Source organism: Echiichthys vipera, assembly GCF_963691815.1.
Source record: "Echiichthys vipera genome assembly, chromosome: 21".
Taxonomy (NCBI): Eukaryota; Metazoa; Chordata; class Actinopteri; order Perciformes; family Trachinidae; genus Echiichthys; species Echiichthys vipera.
In genome coordinates this window covers 9,251,078-9,268,549 of record NC_139846.1, presented here as the reverse complement: position 1 = coordinate 9,268,549, position 17,472 = coordinate 9,251,078, and the positions used below count along the sequence as shown (strand labels likewise).

Here is a 17,472-nt window from a genome sequence, read left to right as displayed (position 1 = left end):
AATCATGTATGGTTTACAGGCCAATACATTTACATTTAGAATTCCAGTCTCTCTGAAAAAACAACAACATTTGAGTCACTTCTGCCTGATGGGCTGGAGCTCATGAGGAGAAAGCAGGCATTTACGTCCACATTGGGACTGAGGATGGCTTAGGTCACTGAACCTCCATGATGCCCCTGATGAATTTATCAGCATGATAACAGTGTGGAGTGGAATATGAATGGTTACTTCAGCAATGCAGGGGGAGATATTTGTATCAGACTCAAGGTAAGATGTTTTTATGGTATGTTTTCCTTTATTACAGTATATAGGATGTGTGTGCAGAGACAGAAAGGAGATACTATGCAATAACTGTCATCAAGGGTTAGACTGGGAAATCTGCTGTTACTGCCCCACCAGCACACTAACTTATATTACATTTTAAGTTATGTGTGTCTAAGCCGACAGGGCCAGGCCTATCAGGTAAGACTGTATACATGTTTACTACAGGAAGCAGGGCTACAGTACTATGATGGTATTGGTTCTGCATAACTTAAAGGTCCCATATTGTAAAAAAAAATGAGAGTTCCATGTTTTTTATTATAAAGCAGATAAAAGATCTATATAAATACTGATAAAATGCTCAATCTACAGAGAAATGCACAGTCTGTATTACGAAACTGTGTCTTTAAACCAGCCAGCAGGACTTCTGTACAGCTGTGATGTCACAACTATGTAAAGGTAGAAAATGGCGCTCTACAGTTACAGTCATTCTCCGCCGGCTGCAATGACGGTGCATCAAGAGCGCAGATGTGGAAGACCTGGAAACACCGACCAATCAGAGCAGACTCAGCTTCTTCTGGAGGGAGGGGGGCTTAAAGATACAGGTGCCAAAAACTAAGCGTTTCAGACAGAGGGTGAATACAGGTACATTAAGACAGACAATATGAGCATACAGGGTTTTTTTTTAAACATTAAAGGAGGTAAACAGCTTCTAGTAGAAACCCAAAATACAATTATGAACCTGGAAATTAGTAAAATAATATGGGACCTTTAATTCTGAATCAGAGGGATGAACCATTTCGGTAAATGGACTTGCACTTATAAAGCGCCAGTAAGAACCAATTCAACATTAAAGTCATTGTTTTGGCCTTGGTTGTGTCAACCAAAGTAGATTGAGCAACAAAGTGGTCACCAGCCAGTCAACCAAACCCCCATCGGTTGTTTTCAGTGAAACTCTTCAAGCCACAGTTTGTCCTGATTTAAACTCATGCTGTTGTTTCTTGCATCATGTGCAGTGCGTGTCCTAAAGGCTTTAGGTGCAGAAGAAAGGGGCGGGGACAGGGGCACTAACACATGTGGCAATATTCAGCACTAAAAACAACATTCTTTAATGCCTTTTTGTTCTGCTGTCAAAACATAACATTGTCTGCCTGTTTATTCCTATACCGAAGTAAATATACGGTGGGGGGGGGTATGACTGTGTTGCATCTGTTTGTTTATACGTATGAATTTACATTTACGTGGGTGCATCTGTTTTCTCTCAGAAGCAGCTGAAGAGAAACCGTCATGGGAGAACTGCTGATAATCTCAGATAGGATGCAGACGCTGAACAGTTGTCTATCAGTGCATGAAATAAATCACAGCAAGAAGGTATACACAGGAAGTGGTGACGAGTGTCTCTCGGTACTCAAACTCAATTTCTCGCACTGCTGACAGCAGCAACACTGACAGTACTTTCCCTCAATATGGGGCCCACTGTTAATACATGTCAGAGCGGTGTACCCGTTCACAGGAGCTTCCTGCTCCCTGACAAGGCATCAAAGGGGTTTTCTCAGTTTCACTAGCAAGACAAGAGCTTCTGTTTGGTTTTTCTCCAGAATCACCAAGCAGACGTTTGCCTGCGAGAAATGACAGATAAATACGTTTCTGAATGTAAGGTGATGTCCAGAAGGTTGTATGGTATTTAAAAACAATGATGGTGTTTTTGTTTTTTTTAGAGGAACAGCAGATAGTTTTAATCTCTCCGTGGCCTTAACGCTGAGGTCACCTTGGGTTTGAATATTTCCTTGAATAGCCGTTAGACACAGTTTATAGAGAAAGAAAGACCCTTATAGGGAGGGATTTTACAAACCAGAAATTAAGAGGAGCAAAGGGCAGAAATGCCAAGGAATCTCAGAATGCGCCTAAAAAGCAACTGAGGGGCAAAAAAAACCTCCACAACTATGTGATTACTGTCTGTATTTTTTTATGGTCTCATGGGATAATACTTTTCCTGATCCTCTGAGCTTCTCTCCTCTCTGTCTGTATCATTCATGTCTCATCAATGCATGTTACTAATTCACTTCTTCCCCGGAGTTGTGCGTGCTTTGTCGTCTCGCAGGTCTCTGCTGATCGTGGTGGTGCCTGCTGCCGTGGTCCTGCATGATGCTTCCTGCTGCTATTATAATCTATCACCTTAGCTGTTCTTGTTTCTACTATTCTGCTGTATTAACTGCCTTAACATGTTAGTCATATTCACATTACTATGATATTATTATAGTTACTGGAAGTGTGTCTGTCTTTGTGTCTGTCTTTGTCTCTCTCTGTCCGTCTTTTCTCTCTTATTCTCTCCTTTTCTTCCTCCCCAACCGGTGCAGACAGCTGTCCGTCCTCCACAGAGCTGGGTCTGTCTGACGTTCCTGTCTGTTATAGGAAAGGTTTTCGTTGCCACCGTACTCTAGGAAGGAATGGTTGGGTCTATGTAAATCATAAATAAGTCATAGAGTGTGGTCTTTACCTACTCTGTAAAGTGTTCTGAGATAACTTTTGTTATTGAATAGAATAGAATTACTTTAATGATCCCAGACTGGGAAATTATTTTGTTGATTTGACACTGTAAAAAAAATTGAATTGAATTGAATTCATGTCACATGTAAACAACTTCAACTGTATGCACTAATTACCTTTCTTTTTTAAAGTGCGCCCAAATTTTTGTTGAGGATCCAAAATTTGCCTGGCTAAATACCTTTTCAATTTCCTGCACTTACAAACTAGAATGCTATAAACCATATGCTTTTTGCATTAGATTACTGTTTTCACTCTGTCTATGTATATTGCACCTGTCCCTTTCAAATAAACCACAAATAAATAAATAAAAGAGCGGAGAGGGAATTGCACTTATTCACATAGAGTGAGCCCACTGAGGATGCTATTCATCCAATGTTATGTCTCCAGTGACCACAGTACCAGTATTACACCTTTGTACGTCTTTAATCCAAAAGGAGCATGAAGACTTTGTGATGCAGACCACAGTTCTGAAACAAGTACGAGCTTTTAGTTGTGATTGATCCGTCGACTGCTGTTTCCAAGGTCAAGGGTGAACTGCAAAGCACGAATAGATATAATACTAGTGATTTATTTTCTCTCCACAGATCTTTTGCATCTGCCTCCATCTCTCTCAATGTGCTTAAGAGGGCCCATGCCAGTCTTTAGGAAGTGATTAAGGCTGTAAAAGGTTAAATGAGTCCTCAACTATCAGAGCCACAGTATCGCTGAGGTGGCACAGACAGAGATCAACAGATATCAGATGCACATTTTAGTCACAGAAAATGATTGCTCAATGTGTTTGTTTCCATCTTGTTGATAGATCATTTGGAAACAGCATTATCTAAGTTATATGTTTTCATCAGAAAATGATGCAACACTCATCAAGGCCTAGACTATTGCAAGTTCCTCTTCTCCTGTCTCAGTCAAGCAGTCCTGTCCAACCTGCAAACTGGTCCAAAATGCTGCAGCCAGGGCCCGTCCCTCTGGAACTCTCCATAGTGCATAAATTGGTTAAAAAGAAATTCTCAAAACCCATCTCTACCAACTTGCCTTCCCTGTATAGTGACTGTAATGTAATCTATCTGTGTCATATATGCGTCCTTTCTGTTTATAGATTATGTGTGCTTCTTAAAGCTGTGTGCTTTAAAAGGTGCTATATAGATAAACTCTGTCTTACTCAATCATATCTACTGTGTCATAGAGCTCTATGATGCTATAACACAGAACTCTGTATGACTAGCATGTGATTAAAAACTGCTGAATGAGTTGTGTGGTCTGTTGTTTGTGGCGACATGAGATTAAACTGGAAAGATGCCAGCGTTATGAACATTAATGGCCTTACTAGTATCTCAAATAAGCACTGTACGATGTGGACATATGTCTCCCTGGTTTCAGCTTTGAGTCAGCATATTCTCACCTCAGAGAGTTCATATGCAAATCACGAAAACCTCTCTGTCTACCCAGTGTTCCCTTCATTTTGGATCAAAATTAAAACAATGCATCATCACTGTATTTCCTATTGTAACTGCACTATTCACCTTGATGACTTAGCTAAAACTACACAGACTAAGGTTTTTCCCCTTTGTTGTCATGCACTGAAACCCTTTACAGAGCTAAAACCATTATACCGGTGACTAATTCATGGCTTCTCAACATTTTCTCATCATTAAATGTCCTTTTTTTTTTTACTATCCCAGCAGAGAAGAGAGCTGTCGGGTCACATGTCACATTATTCAGACTATTTTTAACAGCATAGAGGAAGCTCCACGTTGAGTGAAATGATTACATATTTCAAAATCCGTATGCATGTCAAAATTAAAGTTGTATATCATATAATGTAAAATGTGTTTTGTGACCTTGTGATTGTGATTCTCTGTAGCAGACGACTGTAATTAAGGCTTCTATAATATTTATATGTGACTGTGAGATCGCAAGTGCTTAGTCAAATGCATTGCATGTATTAAAACTCATGTTTCACTGCCATTTGCTCTGTCCTTGCATAACAGCCAGGTCTTCCATTAATGTCAAGTCAACTAGCTGTACAGTTTGCAGTTTGTGATGTTGTGTGAGTGAAACCTCACTTTCTTCAATAGCTCTTTCCCAGAAGTAAAACACTCATCTGATCACGACGCAGCCATTTCCCTTCGTCTCATCGTGATCAAAACCGAGAAATGCAACCAGAATTTGGTAAATTCTGAAGAGGCACACGCTCTGCATCGAGCGTTAACAATATGTCAGGCCAGGAAATGAAACTGTGAGAAGATAGCACCTCACTTGTGCCTTACAGAGGGCTTCAAAAGGGCCAAAACAGACCCACAAGAGTAAGACACGCTCACAGGAAACACAGCCAGCAAAACTGATTTTAACACATCCCTTGATTCATTTCAAAACCATGACATCAATGACTTTTTAAACTCAGACTTATTTTGCTGCTTTATTTATCCCTTTCTTGTTCTTGAGATGAGTTAGTTTATTGTTCACTATCAGCTTTGTTTGGGGTTCAGGTGACGCAGTTGGCATGACAGGGACTTTCTACTTTGTCATGTTTTATACCAGTGTGGTCAGCTATGTGACTATTTGTCATGTTGTTCATTTCCCTTTACTCTTGGCAATACCAATGAACTTTGTGTTTTTTGCAGAACATGTCACATGAATATCATTTTACTTGGGAGCAACTGACACGGGAACGCACGTGTTGTTTTTCATAGTGCAGTGCAGATAATCCTGTTAAAGTTGTAATCCATTACAATTGAGATGCGTCGTTTCTAGTGGCCGCTTTGGAGGAAAGATGTAATTGCAGGAGCGTCTCTGGGACTGAACAGTGTCGACTGTATGATGTCTGTAGATTCGTAGCTCTCAACTGCACAACGTAGCGTGTTGCCTTAACATGCTCCACACTGACAGGAGATTTGAAGAGAGAAGGTGAACAATGTAAAAAGCGTCACTAACTGTGTGGGGCTTTTAATTTTAGTGCAGGAAAGTCACCATTGACAGTCAGATGGTATTTCTCGGCAAAGCAGCAAATACAAATGGTAAATGGACTTGTACTTATATAGCGCCTTTCTAGTCTTCTGACTACTCAAGGCACTTTCATACTACTTGTCACATTCACCCATTCACACTGACATTCACACAGATGGCAGTGGACATCTACATACCATCCAATCTAACCATTCACACCCATGCACAGCACGAGGAGCAATTCAGGGTTCAATGTCTTGCCCAAGAACTCTCAGACATGTGGACCGGGGGAGCTGGGGATCAAACCGCTGATCTCTCAAATGGAGAACGATCCACTCCACCACTGAGCCACAGCTCAAATCGTCATTTGAAATGCTCTCATTAGTGGGTCATATGATCAATCACCATTGTTTTAACTCACTCTTTGATAGATAGTTACTTAACAGACAATTATTATAACTTTAAAGGCCCAGTTCTATATTTTGGGAAATATGTATATCTAGTCTCTCTCTAAAACCTAGAGAAGAAGATCTAGAATAAGCTAACCACCTCCTGGGTTCAGATCCTGTTTCCCTGGGTCAACATGTTGTAATCACCCAGCCACAGCTTACAGCCTACTGATGTTACAGGCAAGGGAGTTTTCTCCACAGTGACTGAACAGATTTTTACCATTTAAACTACATTTAAAATGTCAGTATTCCTTCATTGACCATTTGAACTGCAAAGTGGGTCTTTACTAATTTTTTTACAATTAGGACCCTGTGAAAATAGGAGTGATTCCCCTTTGGGATCCTCATTCATATACCGTGAGAGTGGTTTTTCTATTTTCATCTAACTCTTAAAAGTTGGCTTCAAAAAGTCACTTTATATGATAAAAGGGGATGTTTTTTTTGTTTTTTTAAAGAAGTCCGAGGCATATTTCATCACTGCTGACTTGAAAGAGAAATTCCCAGGAAATCAAAACCTCCTAAAAACACTTCCCTCATGTTGTTGACATTTTAAAAGAAGAGATAATGGTTGCTTGGACAATCATTTTGAGTTTTAGACAGCTTGGAGTGCTATGAAGCACTGGGGCTTACAACATCTCAGCATCAACTACCTCTTCCAGTTTTGATCTTTAATCACACCTCACGGTTTTCGGTTTCATGCATCACTCATCTGTGGTGTTAAGTGCTCCACCTGTGTATACAAAGTGTGTCAAAAAAGTGCTGCGACTTGATAAAACTTAATCGGCTGTGAAAAGAATGTGGGTGTATTGTTTTTGTTCTGGTTTGACGGCCATTGTTCAGTGGGATTATATCTAAAATTCACAGCTTCTCTGTGAAACTGGCATGCCAATGTTCAAAGATACACATTTGAAAACTGTTTTAATTTGATGCATATTTTTTCTATATATCTGTATTTAGGGAAATAAATCAGCAGCACTTAGGGTTGTGTATTGTTTCTTTCTCTGCAGATAGAGGGGGAGATTGCGTTATATCAACACGTCATCCTGTGGTTAAAGGGAAACCATATAAGCAAGTGAAGATGAGCCTGGTTGTTAATGTTACCAGTAGTACTACCCGAACAAAGAAACTGAACTGTGACTGAGAGAGGTCGCTCTCTACATCTCATCACTGAATGGGTAAGTGAATTGTTGCACTGCTACAAGCTTTACAGGGCATTTTCTATTTGACCTCAATTTCCCCGATATGTATTTGATCCATGTTACATTTTTATTTTTATATTAATATAATCATCTGGTTCTTTGTAGATAACATGGACTATGAACTGACAACGTATATGACCACAGGAACTGATTATTTTGCGACTGTAAGTATTCATTTGAAATAATTATCTGTAGCAGTGATAAACAAGGAAGAAAATATTGATGTATGTCTTATTGAGTAGGTCAAAAAGACTGTTAGTGCTGAATACTTCCCTCACAGATAGGGAAACAAACGTCCACTTCTGTGTTTTTAGTGCATGTGTGTCTCAATGTTTCTTTATGTTGTGGTATTTAAAGTATGATTTTAAAGAATACAGCACAGTAAAACTCAGGCTGCTGTGTGAACAAAGCCTTGCTCTTTGTGCAATATGATATATTTGATGTTCTTTATGTTGACGTGTTTATGTTTTTGATTTCATGGTCTAGTAACAGTAGATTTATCTAAAGTAGACATCTGTAGGATACTCAAATACCACAGTCACAGCCACATCAGCATTAGCATCAACATCACATTTTCCATTGTTTGTGAAAGCCTAAGTCTCGTTTTCACCTTGCTTTTTTTTTTTTATCTCTGCCCTAAATCTTGATGCTTCTGGGGTACTGAGTTCTGCTGCGGGGCCCCTTTCTGGAGCCCCCCAAGATCGTTTTACCCCCCACCCTCCCCCCCAGGCATGGATAGCAGCAGGAAGTTGTGCAGTAGTGTGGTTTCTCCTGCACAGATACAACACCTGCACCTGACAGCAGTTTTTTTTTTTTGTACGCTCTGGTTAGCTTGTACGTCACCGACAGCGCTTGATGCCACATCACTGTGGCCCCACTAGAAGCATGATATGCTGTGAAGCCCTGACAGCAGTTTGTGAGTTGAGGAACAAAGTATATTCAGTATGTTGCCAGTGGTGGAAGAACTACTCAGATCTTTTATTTAAGTAAAAGTACCCCAGTGTAGAAATACTCTGTTACAAATAAAAGTCACACATTTAATACAATACAGTAAAAGTATGAAAGTATCGGCATCAAAATAAACTTAAAGTACAAAAAGTAGGCTACTCATCAAGCAGTATGGCCCATTTCAGAATAATGTAGGTCATATTACAGGATAATAATTATTGATGCATTAATGTGTTCATTACTTCAATGTTGCAGCTTGTGAATTTCAGCAATGGTTTAATTAGGATTTATCTTTATCCATAATAATACGTCATATTTATTTGTTGATTATATTTTGCATCTGTAACCCTAATCTGCAAACTAACTAGTAAATAAAGGTATCACAAATATAGTGGAGTAGAGGTATCCACTATATTTACATGTAAAGCAGAAAATGGAAATACTCAAGGCAAGCACAACTACCTCACCATTGTACATGTGCATGTGTAGATAATCAGTTTCTCTGTGTTTGATTGCAGGATCCTTCTGATTACCCAGATGACTATGGTTCAGAGCCCACTGAAAACTCAGGCATATGTGGAAGAGGCTGGGTCAGGGACTTTCGCGGGCAGTACGAACCACCTCTCTTCTGGATCATCTTCATCCTCGGCGCTGTGGGCAACCTCATGGTGGTTTGGATCTACACCACTGTGCGCAACCGCCTGAAAACAATGACCGACGTGTACCTGCTGAACCTGGCTGTGGCTGACCTCCTCTTCCTGTGCATGCTGCCCTTCTGGGCTGTGGATGCCACTAAGGGCTGGGATTTTGGCATCCCCTTCTGCAAAATAGTGTCAGCGGTCTATAAAATCAACTTCTTCAGCGGCATGCTCCTGCTCACCTGCATTAGTGTGGACCGCTACATTGCTATTGTACAAGTCACCAAGGCCCAGAACCTGAAGAAAAGACAGAGGCTGCTCTACAGCAAACTTGCCTGCCTGGGTGTCTGGTTGGTCTCCACTCTCCTGGCCCTCCCTGAGTTTATCTTCGCCCAGGTGAAGATGGACCGGAGTGGGTCATCCAGCTGTACTATGGTCTACTGGAACAATGCGTACAACCGGACTAAGATCCTGGTTTTGTCCCTGCAGATCTGCGTGGGCTTCTTCCTTCCTCTAATTGTTATGGTCTTTTGTTACTCAGTCATCATTCGCACACTTCTGCAGGCCAAGAGCTTTGAAAAGCACAAGGCCCTACGTGTCATCTTCGCTGTGGTGTTTGTGTTTGTTCTCTCTCAGCTGCCTCACAATGGTCTGCTGATAATGGAGGCCACGCAAGCAGCTAATACTACTATCACTGATTGTAAAACTATAACTGGTTTTGATATAGCTGGACAGGTTGCCAAGAGCTTGGCGTATACTCACGCCTGCCTGAACCCATTCCTGTACGTCTTCATTGGGGTGCGGTTCAGACAAGACCTCCTGAGGATTGTTAAGATGTGTGCTGGTGGTCTGGGCAAAGGAGGGCTCAGTAAAATGCAGCCAGTTCCCAAACGCCCCTCTGTCATGTCAGACACTGATACTACCCCTGCCCTTTCCATATAAATGCACATTTTTTACTAAAATCCTAAACCTGAGACCTGAGCCTATAATTTAACTGACTGTAGTTTTCATGTTGTTCACATGCATTACTTTCTACCAGCAGAGCAATGATAACAGTTTCAACTTCTAAAGCAAAAATACTCTTTTAGAATATTGTCCATTACATTCATATTCTGACAGTCACAAGCATTTTTTTCTGGAGACACTGTATAAACTGTACATTTGTGTAAATACTGTTTTTTGTGTTAGTGTTTGTATTCCTACATTTGTTACGTTGTGTATTTGTTGTGTGCTGCCGTAACTGAATAAATACTCAATTACAATTTAGATTTTCAACATTAAAAATGAGAAAAATCGAAATCACGCTGTAGTTTTCTTCTTTGGTATTCTGTCCCCCACAGTTACAACTGTACATACTGTATATGAAGACAGCAGTAAGTGATGACATCAACACTTCATATCTACTATACATGGGAAAGCATTTGAGAGCTTTCACTGGTCTAACGTATTACTTAAATGTGGTCCGTTCAATCCACAATACTTTCAGTCTGACTAGACAGCCTCCTGTTGACAGTCTGTGCGCTCCTCTGAGTCTGACACTCTTGACTGTTGAACCATGTCTGGCTATGACTTGACGGTTTCACTGCGGATGCTAACGAGTGCCCATTCCAACTGGCATGAAAGAGGTTTCCAACAGTCACCTCACAACGGTTGGCTGGCAGACGGATGTCATTGCCTGAGAAACTTTCCATATTCAGCCACAACTTTCGAAGCACAGTTTCAAACGACTTCCAAAAAAGGTAAACTGAATGCTTGGATGTGTTTTAAGTTGAAACCACGCAATCTGCATGAAATACAATCCACAATCTAGCAGACGTCATTACTTGCCTGACCTGTGCCATCAAAAACATGAAAGCCTAATACAAGTCAAAATGGTGGGTTGGTAACCACAGTTTCATTAATGAAACCACTGGTAGCAATCTGATACAAATCTGACATTAGGCAATACAAAGCAAAGCTGAGATTTGAGGCTGGCATTATGGCTCAGCTCAGTGACGCAAATCAACCCGATCCAGTGCTCTCTTGGGTGATCCCTATGGCAGATAAACCAACTCTAGGGTGCCCTTCCTTTGGAGAAAACATCATAAAGTGTTCGGAATTTTAAGGTGACCATAGAGGAGATTAACAGGCTGCCCTTTGCCAGAAACTTTTCTGCGAGAGGGTGCCCTTTTTTAAATTATTTTTCGCCCTACCACCACTGTCTGTATTAATACATTACAAGATCAAGGACCCAAATTTAAAGGATTGTAATTGCGTTCTCAGATCTAGGGTTCGATTCGGTTGTATAGTTGGTTTAGAGCTGGAAAATTAAATTCCATCTCTATCAAATACCACTGCATGTCTACTGACATGTAGAAAGATGAGGAGAAAAGACAGATGGAGGAAGAAAAAGAGAGGAGCATCACAAAGTACATACCAGCGAGCACACTGTGTGTAAAAAACAAAAAACGGTGTGTTATTGTGGTCACTGAGGTTGGCCCCAGACAACTGCAGCCTACCTGCTGTATTCAGGTGAGACCACAGACACATTCTTTCATGTACTGCTGCTTCTTCCTCTCACGACAGGAAACCATCAGTCAAGTCAATAACAATGTGCTCCTGGCATAACTGCAGAGCTGAGGCCTCACCGTGGATGTCCGTGGAGACCCCTGGCACATGTTTTGAATTGTACTCGACTGGACAACGTTAATGGCAACGTTACCACCACTGTAGTTTTAGTGTATTCAGAATAAGGTTGTGTACGCCAGTTTAATATTCAAAGGCTCATGTAGAGCAGATCCCTCAGTTCATCTTGAGTGTAGCAGGGAGAAGTGCTTCTCACGCTGCTTTGAAAAAATGTGTTATATTCTATCGCAAAATGCAATTTATCTTCTTGTTTCAAAACTTGATGATGCAAGTAAACAGATTAGTTGGGGTCTGTATCAAATGAGGTGTGATACAATTAGGTAACACACCAAAAACGCTGTGGCATCACTTCAGTGCTTCCAAAACGATTTTGTCTGATGTATCTCACCTATCTATTCCCTTTATGAATAGTTTGATAGTATTTTACTGCAGAGAAACATTATGACTGTATTAAGTCATTGATGTCAATCTATGCAAGATATAGTGCTCCTGAAATTGTTGATGTTTAAGCTTGATGTCTATTTTTCTTTTCCTCAGTATTAAGTCTAGATTGCATTTATATACTACTACCACCATTTGGAGCGATAGAAACTGGATGAGTCAACCATCAATCCATTACTTTTTAGGTTTTTGGTGGCACACACAATCACAACCCTTAATGCTAAGGTGCTACAACGGACTTACTGTATGTTAGTGTCCAAGACGAAGTCCACCAGAGTTGGTTGTTGTTGAATTAAATGCACGTGGAGAAAGCACTACATCAGTAATTGCTGCCACTAATTTAACCTTTGAACTACTTCAGGTACAGGGCTTGGACTTTTCTTTAATCTTGGCTTTTTCCTGTGAAATATTGGATAATGTGACCTCTTTGGGTCTTATTTAAATTCAGCCATCAGAGAAGTTTTGAAAATGAAAACAACTCACAGACATCTGAAAAATGACAAGGGGCCCCAAGTAGACACTGCATTTTATAAGGTATCATTATATCCAAAAGACTTGGAACCACTGGTTTAAAATCTTAACAAGATGTTGAATTTTATTAGTTTGTCCCATGTTTTTGAAATGTAGCGACAGCTGTTAAATAAATGCAATGGAATAAATAGTAAATGTAGTTTAGTGGTACCTCAAATTTGTCCTCAGTTAAATTCCAGCACTGTATGTTCCTCCTAAAAACAAATATAAGGATGAATACCATCAAATCATAATTTCTATTTCTACAAATTAACTACTGCACAACCTTTCCATATAAACCCTGGGGTAAAGATACCCCTGCTTGGGCATCACTGCCTCATATTGTGGGGTCATTTTTACACCTCACTGTTAAAAAACATCAACCAGAATGTGTCAGTGTGATAATATCCACCACAAGGTGGCGTAGCTCGCACAGCGGAGTAAGCCTGTGGTTTAAGGTTCAGTGAGTTACCAGCAAACACACAAGTTGGAACTGAACCCCATCTAGTGGCGATCTGAAATGGGAGGCCATGTCTGGGGGAGTAGCATTGAGCATCAAGCTTCAAGTTCATGAAGTTTGTCTTGTTACTGCAAAAGCATCTCATTCCCAAAGAGATGCTAATAGACAGGCAGATTGATCGTATACTGTATTACTAATATTCCATGTTCCTCATTATCCCACAACTGAAGTACCATAGTAATCACCACTGGGGAAAATGGTAAAAAGTAAAAAAATAAATTAAAAAAAAGAGCAGGTCTGGACTGTGTGGTGAAGAATGTGAAAGACTCACAAGTAGAGCAGCACCTGTGGTTTGGGAACATCCCATCCATCTTTCTGCACGGGGGAATTGTGTGTGTGTGTCTGTGCATGAAGGAGATGAAGAAAAAGAGGGATAAAGGGAGGACATGTTGGAGTCCATGAGTAATAGGGGAGACAAAGTAAGCCTATGTGACCCACTGACACTGAGAGGGCTGCAGTGGCTTCAGCTGGCCTATGGTCTGGTTCTGTGGACCACAGAAGGCCTCAGGGACGATGGCTTGTCAAAAAGGACAGCACCATTTACTATAATAACAAGTCACAAATAGCTCATCATGAAAGTTAGAGTGTGGCTCATCAGTAAATGTAGAGCGTGTTGTGGAGAACACAGGGAAATGATGAATATAGGAAAGGAAATGGGAAAAAAAGAAAAGCTATCCTTTATCCAAGCAAAACAGCATCTTCATACCACTCTTCGCCGTAAAAAGAAACGTAATAGAACTTGGACCTCCACAATTCCAGCCCAAACAGGGAGCCTCTTATCATCCGCCATCGCTCCCACAGCTAATATTTCACTTCAGCTCCCGGGCCCACAGAATGAGAGACGTTTCCATTTCCTGTCAGTCATTTCCAGGCCTGTGTGTTACCTGTGTGGTGATAAGTGTTTGACTGACTGGGAGTGTCGTTAGTCACTGTCCAGCTCCGAGTGACAGCCACAGATTGACGCTGATGACGAGAGGAGGAGAGGCACGGTGTGTTCAGGGACAACAGAAAACCAGGGTTGATGTAGGGGGGAGGGAAAAGATTTACTCACACACACACACACACACACACACACACACACACACACACACACACACACACACACACACCCACACACACACACACACACACACACACACACACACACACACACACACACACACACACACACTCTATCTCTCTCTCTCTCACACACACACACACACACACACACACACACACACACACACTCACACACACAAAACACAATGCCATGCACAAACATAGCAACACTTCAAGGTGGATTTAAAAAGAAGGCATTCTTTCTTTGTAGTGACATAATCATGGGACATGACGGATCACATGCCTTACTAATATGCAATAATGTGTTTAGTTCCTATTACATACAACATCTATATATTTCATCTTAAAATTCTGTTACATTGGTGATACATTAGTAGGATCAATTAACACCTATTGGGCCCATTTCCTAGGTAGTTTCCAGTAAAGAACAATGTTGTTTTCTATTTATTACAGGGACAAGAAAGACAAAGTTATAACAGTTTTAAATTTTGTTTTCTGTTTGTTTGTAGGCAAATGTCAAATTTTCGAATGCATACCTATAATATGTACCACATTACAAGGAACTACCCTATAAATGTACAGTTAAATGTCAGTTTACTTTTGAGGAAATTATTTGAAATTATTGGACAAAATAAAACGCTGCCCCCATTTTTAAGTGATTGCTCCAAAACCACAACTGTGATATCATCCATGATCTATGTAGGCAACTCGAGTAATAGTTTAAAGTATAAAAGTGGATTTAGCTGTAAATACAAAAGTTTAGTTGTGGATTAAATGTTCATCATAACGGCAGTGATCATATCAAACTCCTTGGATATACAGACCAGTATAAAAAGATTTTTCCATTTTTTACATCACAACTTTTACATTCATTTTCATAAATCAGCTGTAAATACCATTGTAATAATCATGACCTCATCTATTACTAACACAGCGTGTAGAGACATGCAAACCACAGCTACCGTGCCTCCAAGATATTTGAAAGCTCATTCTGCTGAAATGATGTCTGATGAAGTAACCAGAAATAAACACTTTAGACCACTTCAAGGTTGCATTCATATGCTTTTCTTTCTTTAGAGTTTCCATGTTGCTGGTCCTTGGAAAGCTCGTCCATGCAAAATGTGTAACTGATGCAATCAGCAGTAACTGCCAACACCTGGACTACTAAAACAGTAAGGGGGGTAGACCGTATAAAATAAGGATGTAGTCTACGTCATGTCACCCATAGGTTTCTGAAGAGCCAAAAGGAAGCTCAAAATGGATGGCTATGGCAGTCGCCATCTTGGCAGTGCCTGAAGTTGCCTAATAATCTAGTCTAATTTAAAAATGGGCAAAAAGGTGGAGCATGGATTGAGCTGAGGCCGGATTAAGTCAACAGTCACCATGATGGCACTAACCTCTTTCTTTCTTTGTTTCCTTCTCTTATTTCTTTCTTTCCCTAAAGTATGCAGAGCTTTAGGGGTGAAGAATGTGAAATTCACCCTGTGCAGTTTTTATGAATGGAGAAGTTACCTATATAGACTGTAAACATGTTTATTTCTGCTGTAAAGTTGGGCATTTTCACATGGCAGTCTATGGGGATTGACTCACTTTTGGAGGCAGCCTCAAGTGGCCATTCAAGGAACCGCAGTGTCGTTCCGCGGTGACTTCATTTTTCAGCACCGGATTTTGCCGCTTGGTGGCAAACTGTCAAGTCAATTCAGTTTTTTTACGATATCATGCATGGCGGCACGGTGATGTGGTGGTTAGCACCGTCGCCTCAGAGCAAGAGGGTTCCTGGTTTGAATCTGGATTACTCTAAAATTACCCGTAGGTGTGAATGGTTGTCTGTCTCTGTTTGCCGCCATGTGCCCTGCAATAGACTGGCGTCCTGTGCCCCTCACGCCCAATGCCAGCTGGGATCGGCATCAGCCCCTGCTACCCTTAGGGACAAGCTGCTGAAGATAAATGAAGACGTCTGTCGAGAGAGGGCCACGATTCCCGTTCCCTATATCTTTCATCCAAGTCAAGCCAAGTGTTTATGGAATCTCACTGTTTTCTGATTTGTAATCACTATAATTCTGTTTTCACAGTTTGACAAGATTTCAGTAAAAACTTCAAAGGCAATCTCCTGTCTTCAATCTGTATTAGAAGTGTGTTTGGCTTGCAGCAAAGCTGTGCACCTACACTCATGCATTTCCAGCTCACCCGATGAACAATGCTGAAAAACCAGCCCATGGTTGAACCTTACTTCCTGAGCTCTGGCATGACAGGAACTTCAAATGAGCCTAATCACAGGAGGCAGCAAACATATTAAACCGGTAGTAATGATGATGATAATGCAGATGACAGTCAGGAATGAAGTTTTGCAAACACAATTTCAGTTTTTCAAAGAAAAATGACTAGAGCCTCAGTTTACCATTAGTCTCGCTATGGGCCAACCTGGGAAAGAAAAACAGGAAATAATACAGCACTACCAGGCCATGAAGTTCAAACTCTGGACATCCCTGGAACAGGATTTCACCCTCACAGTCTCAAGCCTTCCTTTTTTTAACTCGTCTTCCAAAACGAGGCAGTAAGCTGTGAGATGGATGGGGTGAGCGTTGCAAGGTTACCAAAAGCGAACAGAGTCTGACTGCTGCTCTACCTGAGGAGCAAAAACAAAAGAGCCATCTCTACCTGTAGGACTGTGGGAGTCGAGGCTTTGATCTGGACCAGAAAGAGAGAGTAGTTTGATGAAATATTGATGCTTTTTTTTTTAACTGTGTCCTGTGGGAGCTCAGTCTGCTCTCAGGATGTGTGCGCTGATGCACAATACTGCTCCGTGCCTCAATAGATGAGAATGGACTTGTCTACGCAGCTCAAGGAGTCTTATCGGTCCTAATGGGCCTAATGATAACCCCCCATTCGAGGCCTGTATCTCTCCGGGACTTTTTTTTTATGGTTGATCAAAAGAAGAGGTACTTTTAATCAATCAGCATCTATTGAAAAATACACACACAAGTGATGTGAGTATGATAACATCTTTACAGGATCTTGACAGCAGAGCCTGCACATGACTTAAATCTTTATTTGGTGTTGGATGGGTAATTGTTTGCCCTTGAAACAAAGGTGCAACAGCTTTCAGCATGCATGCTGTGTACGTTAACAGATACATACTGGGGAAACCCTTTAAGGACATTTATCAAGGTTAATTTAGCTCACCCAATATACAAATAAAAATGCCCTGACTTATCAGTTAATTTGATGTTTGACGTTTTAAGCGCACAGACAACTTTCAAACTAAAACCTAACAAATAAATAAACATACACACGTTTAAAGTGACTCTTCAGTGATGCTTTTTTGGCCCAGT

The 17,472-nt window shown here is 40.8% G+C and overlaps 1 protein-coding gene across 1 annotated transcript; it reads left to right on the top strand.

Moving 5' to 3' along the window:
- The first annotated feature begins 7,298 nt into the window (after positions 1-7,298).
- Positions 7,299-10,091, top strand: LOC310963521 (C-C chemokine receptor type 9-like). The gene is made up of 3 exons (XM_083936383.1): positions 7,299-7,372; positions 7,502-7,560; positions 8,863-10,091. Exons 1-3 carry the CDS (start codon positions 7,369-7,371, stop codon positions 9,922-9,924), a joined length of 1,125 nt encoding a protein of 374 aa, XP_083792509.1. The 5' UTR covers positions 7,299-7,368; the 3' UTR covers positions 9,925-10,091.
- The last annotated feature ends 7,381 nt before the right edge of the window (positions 10,092-17,472 follow it).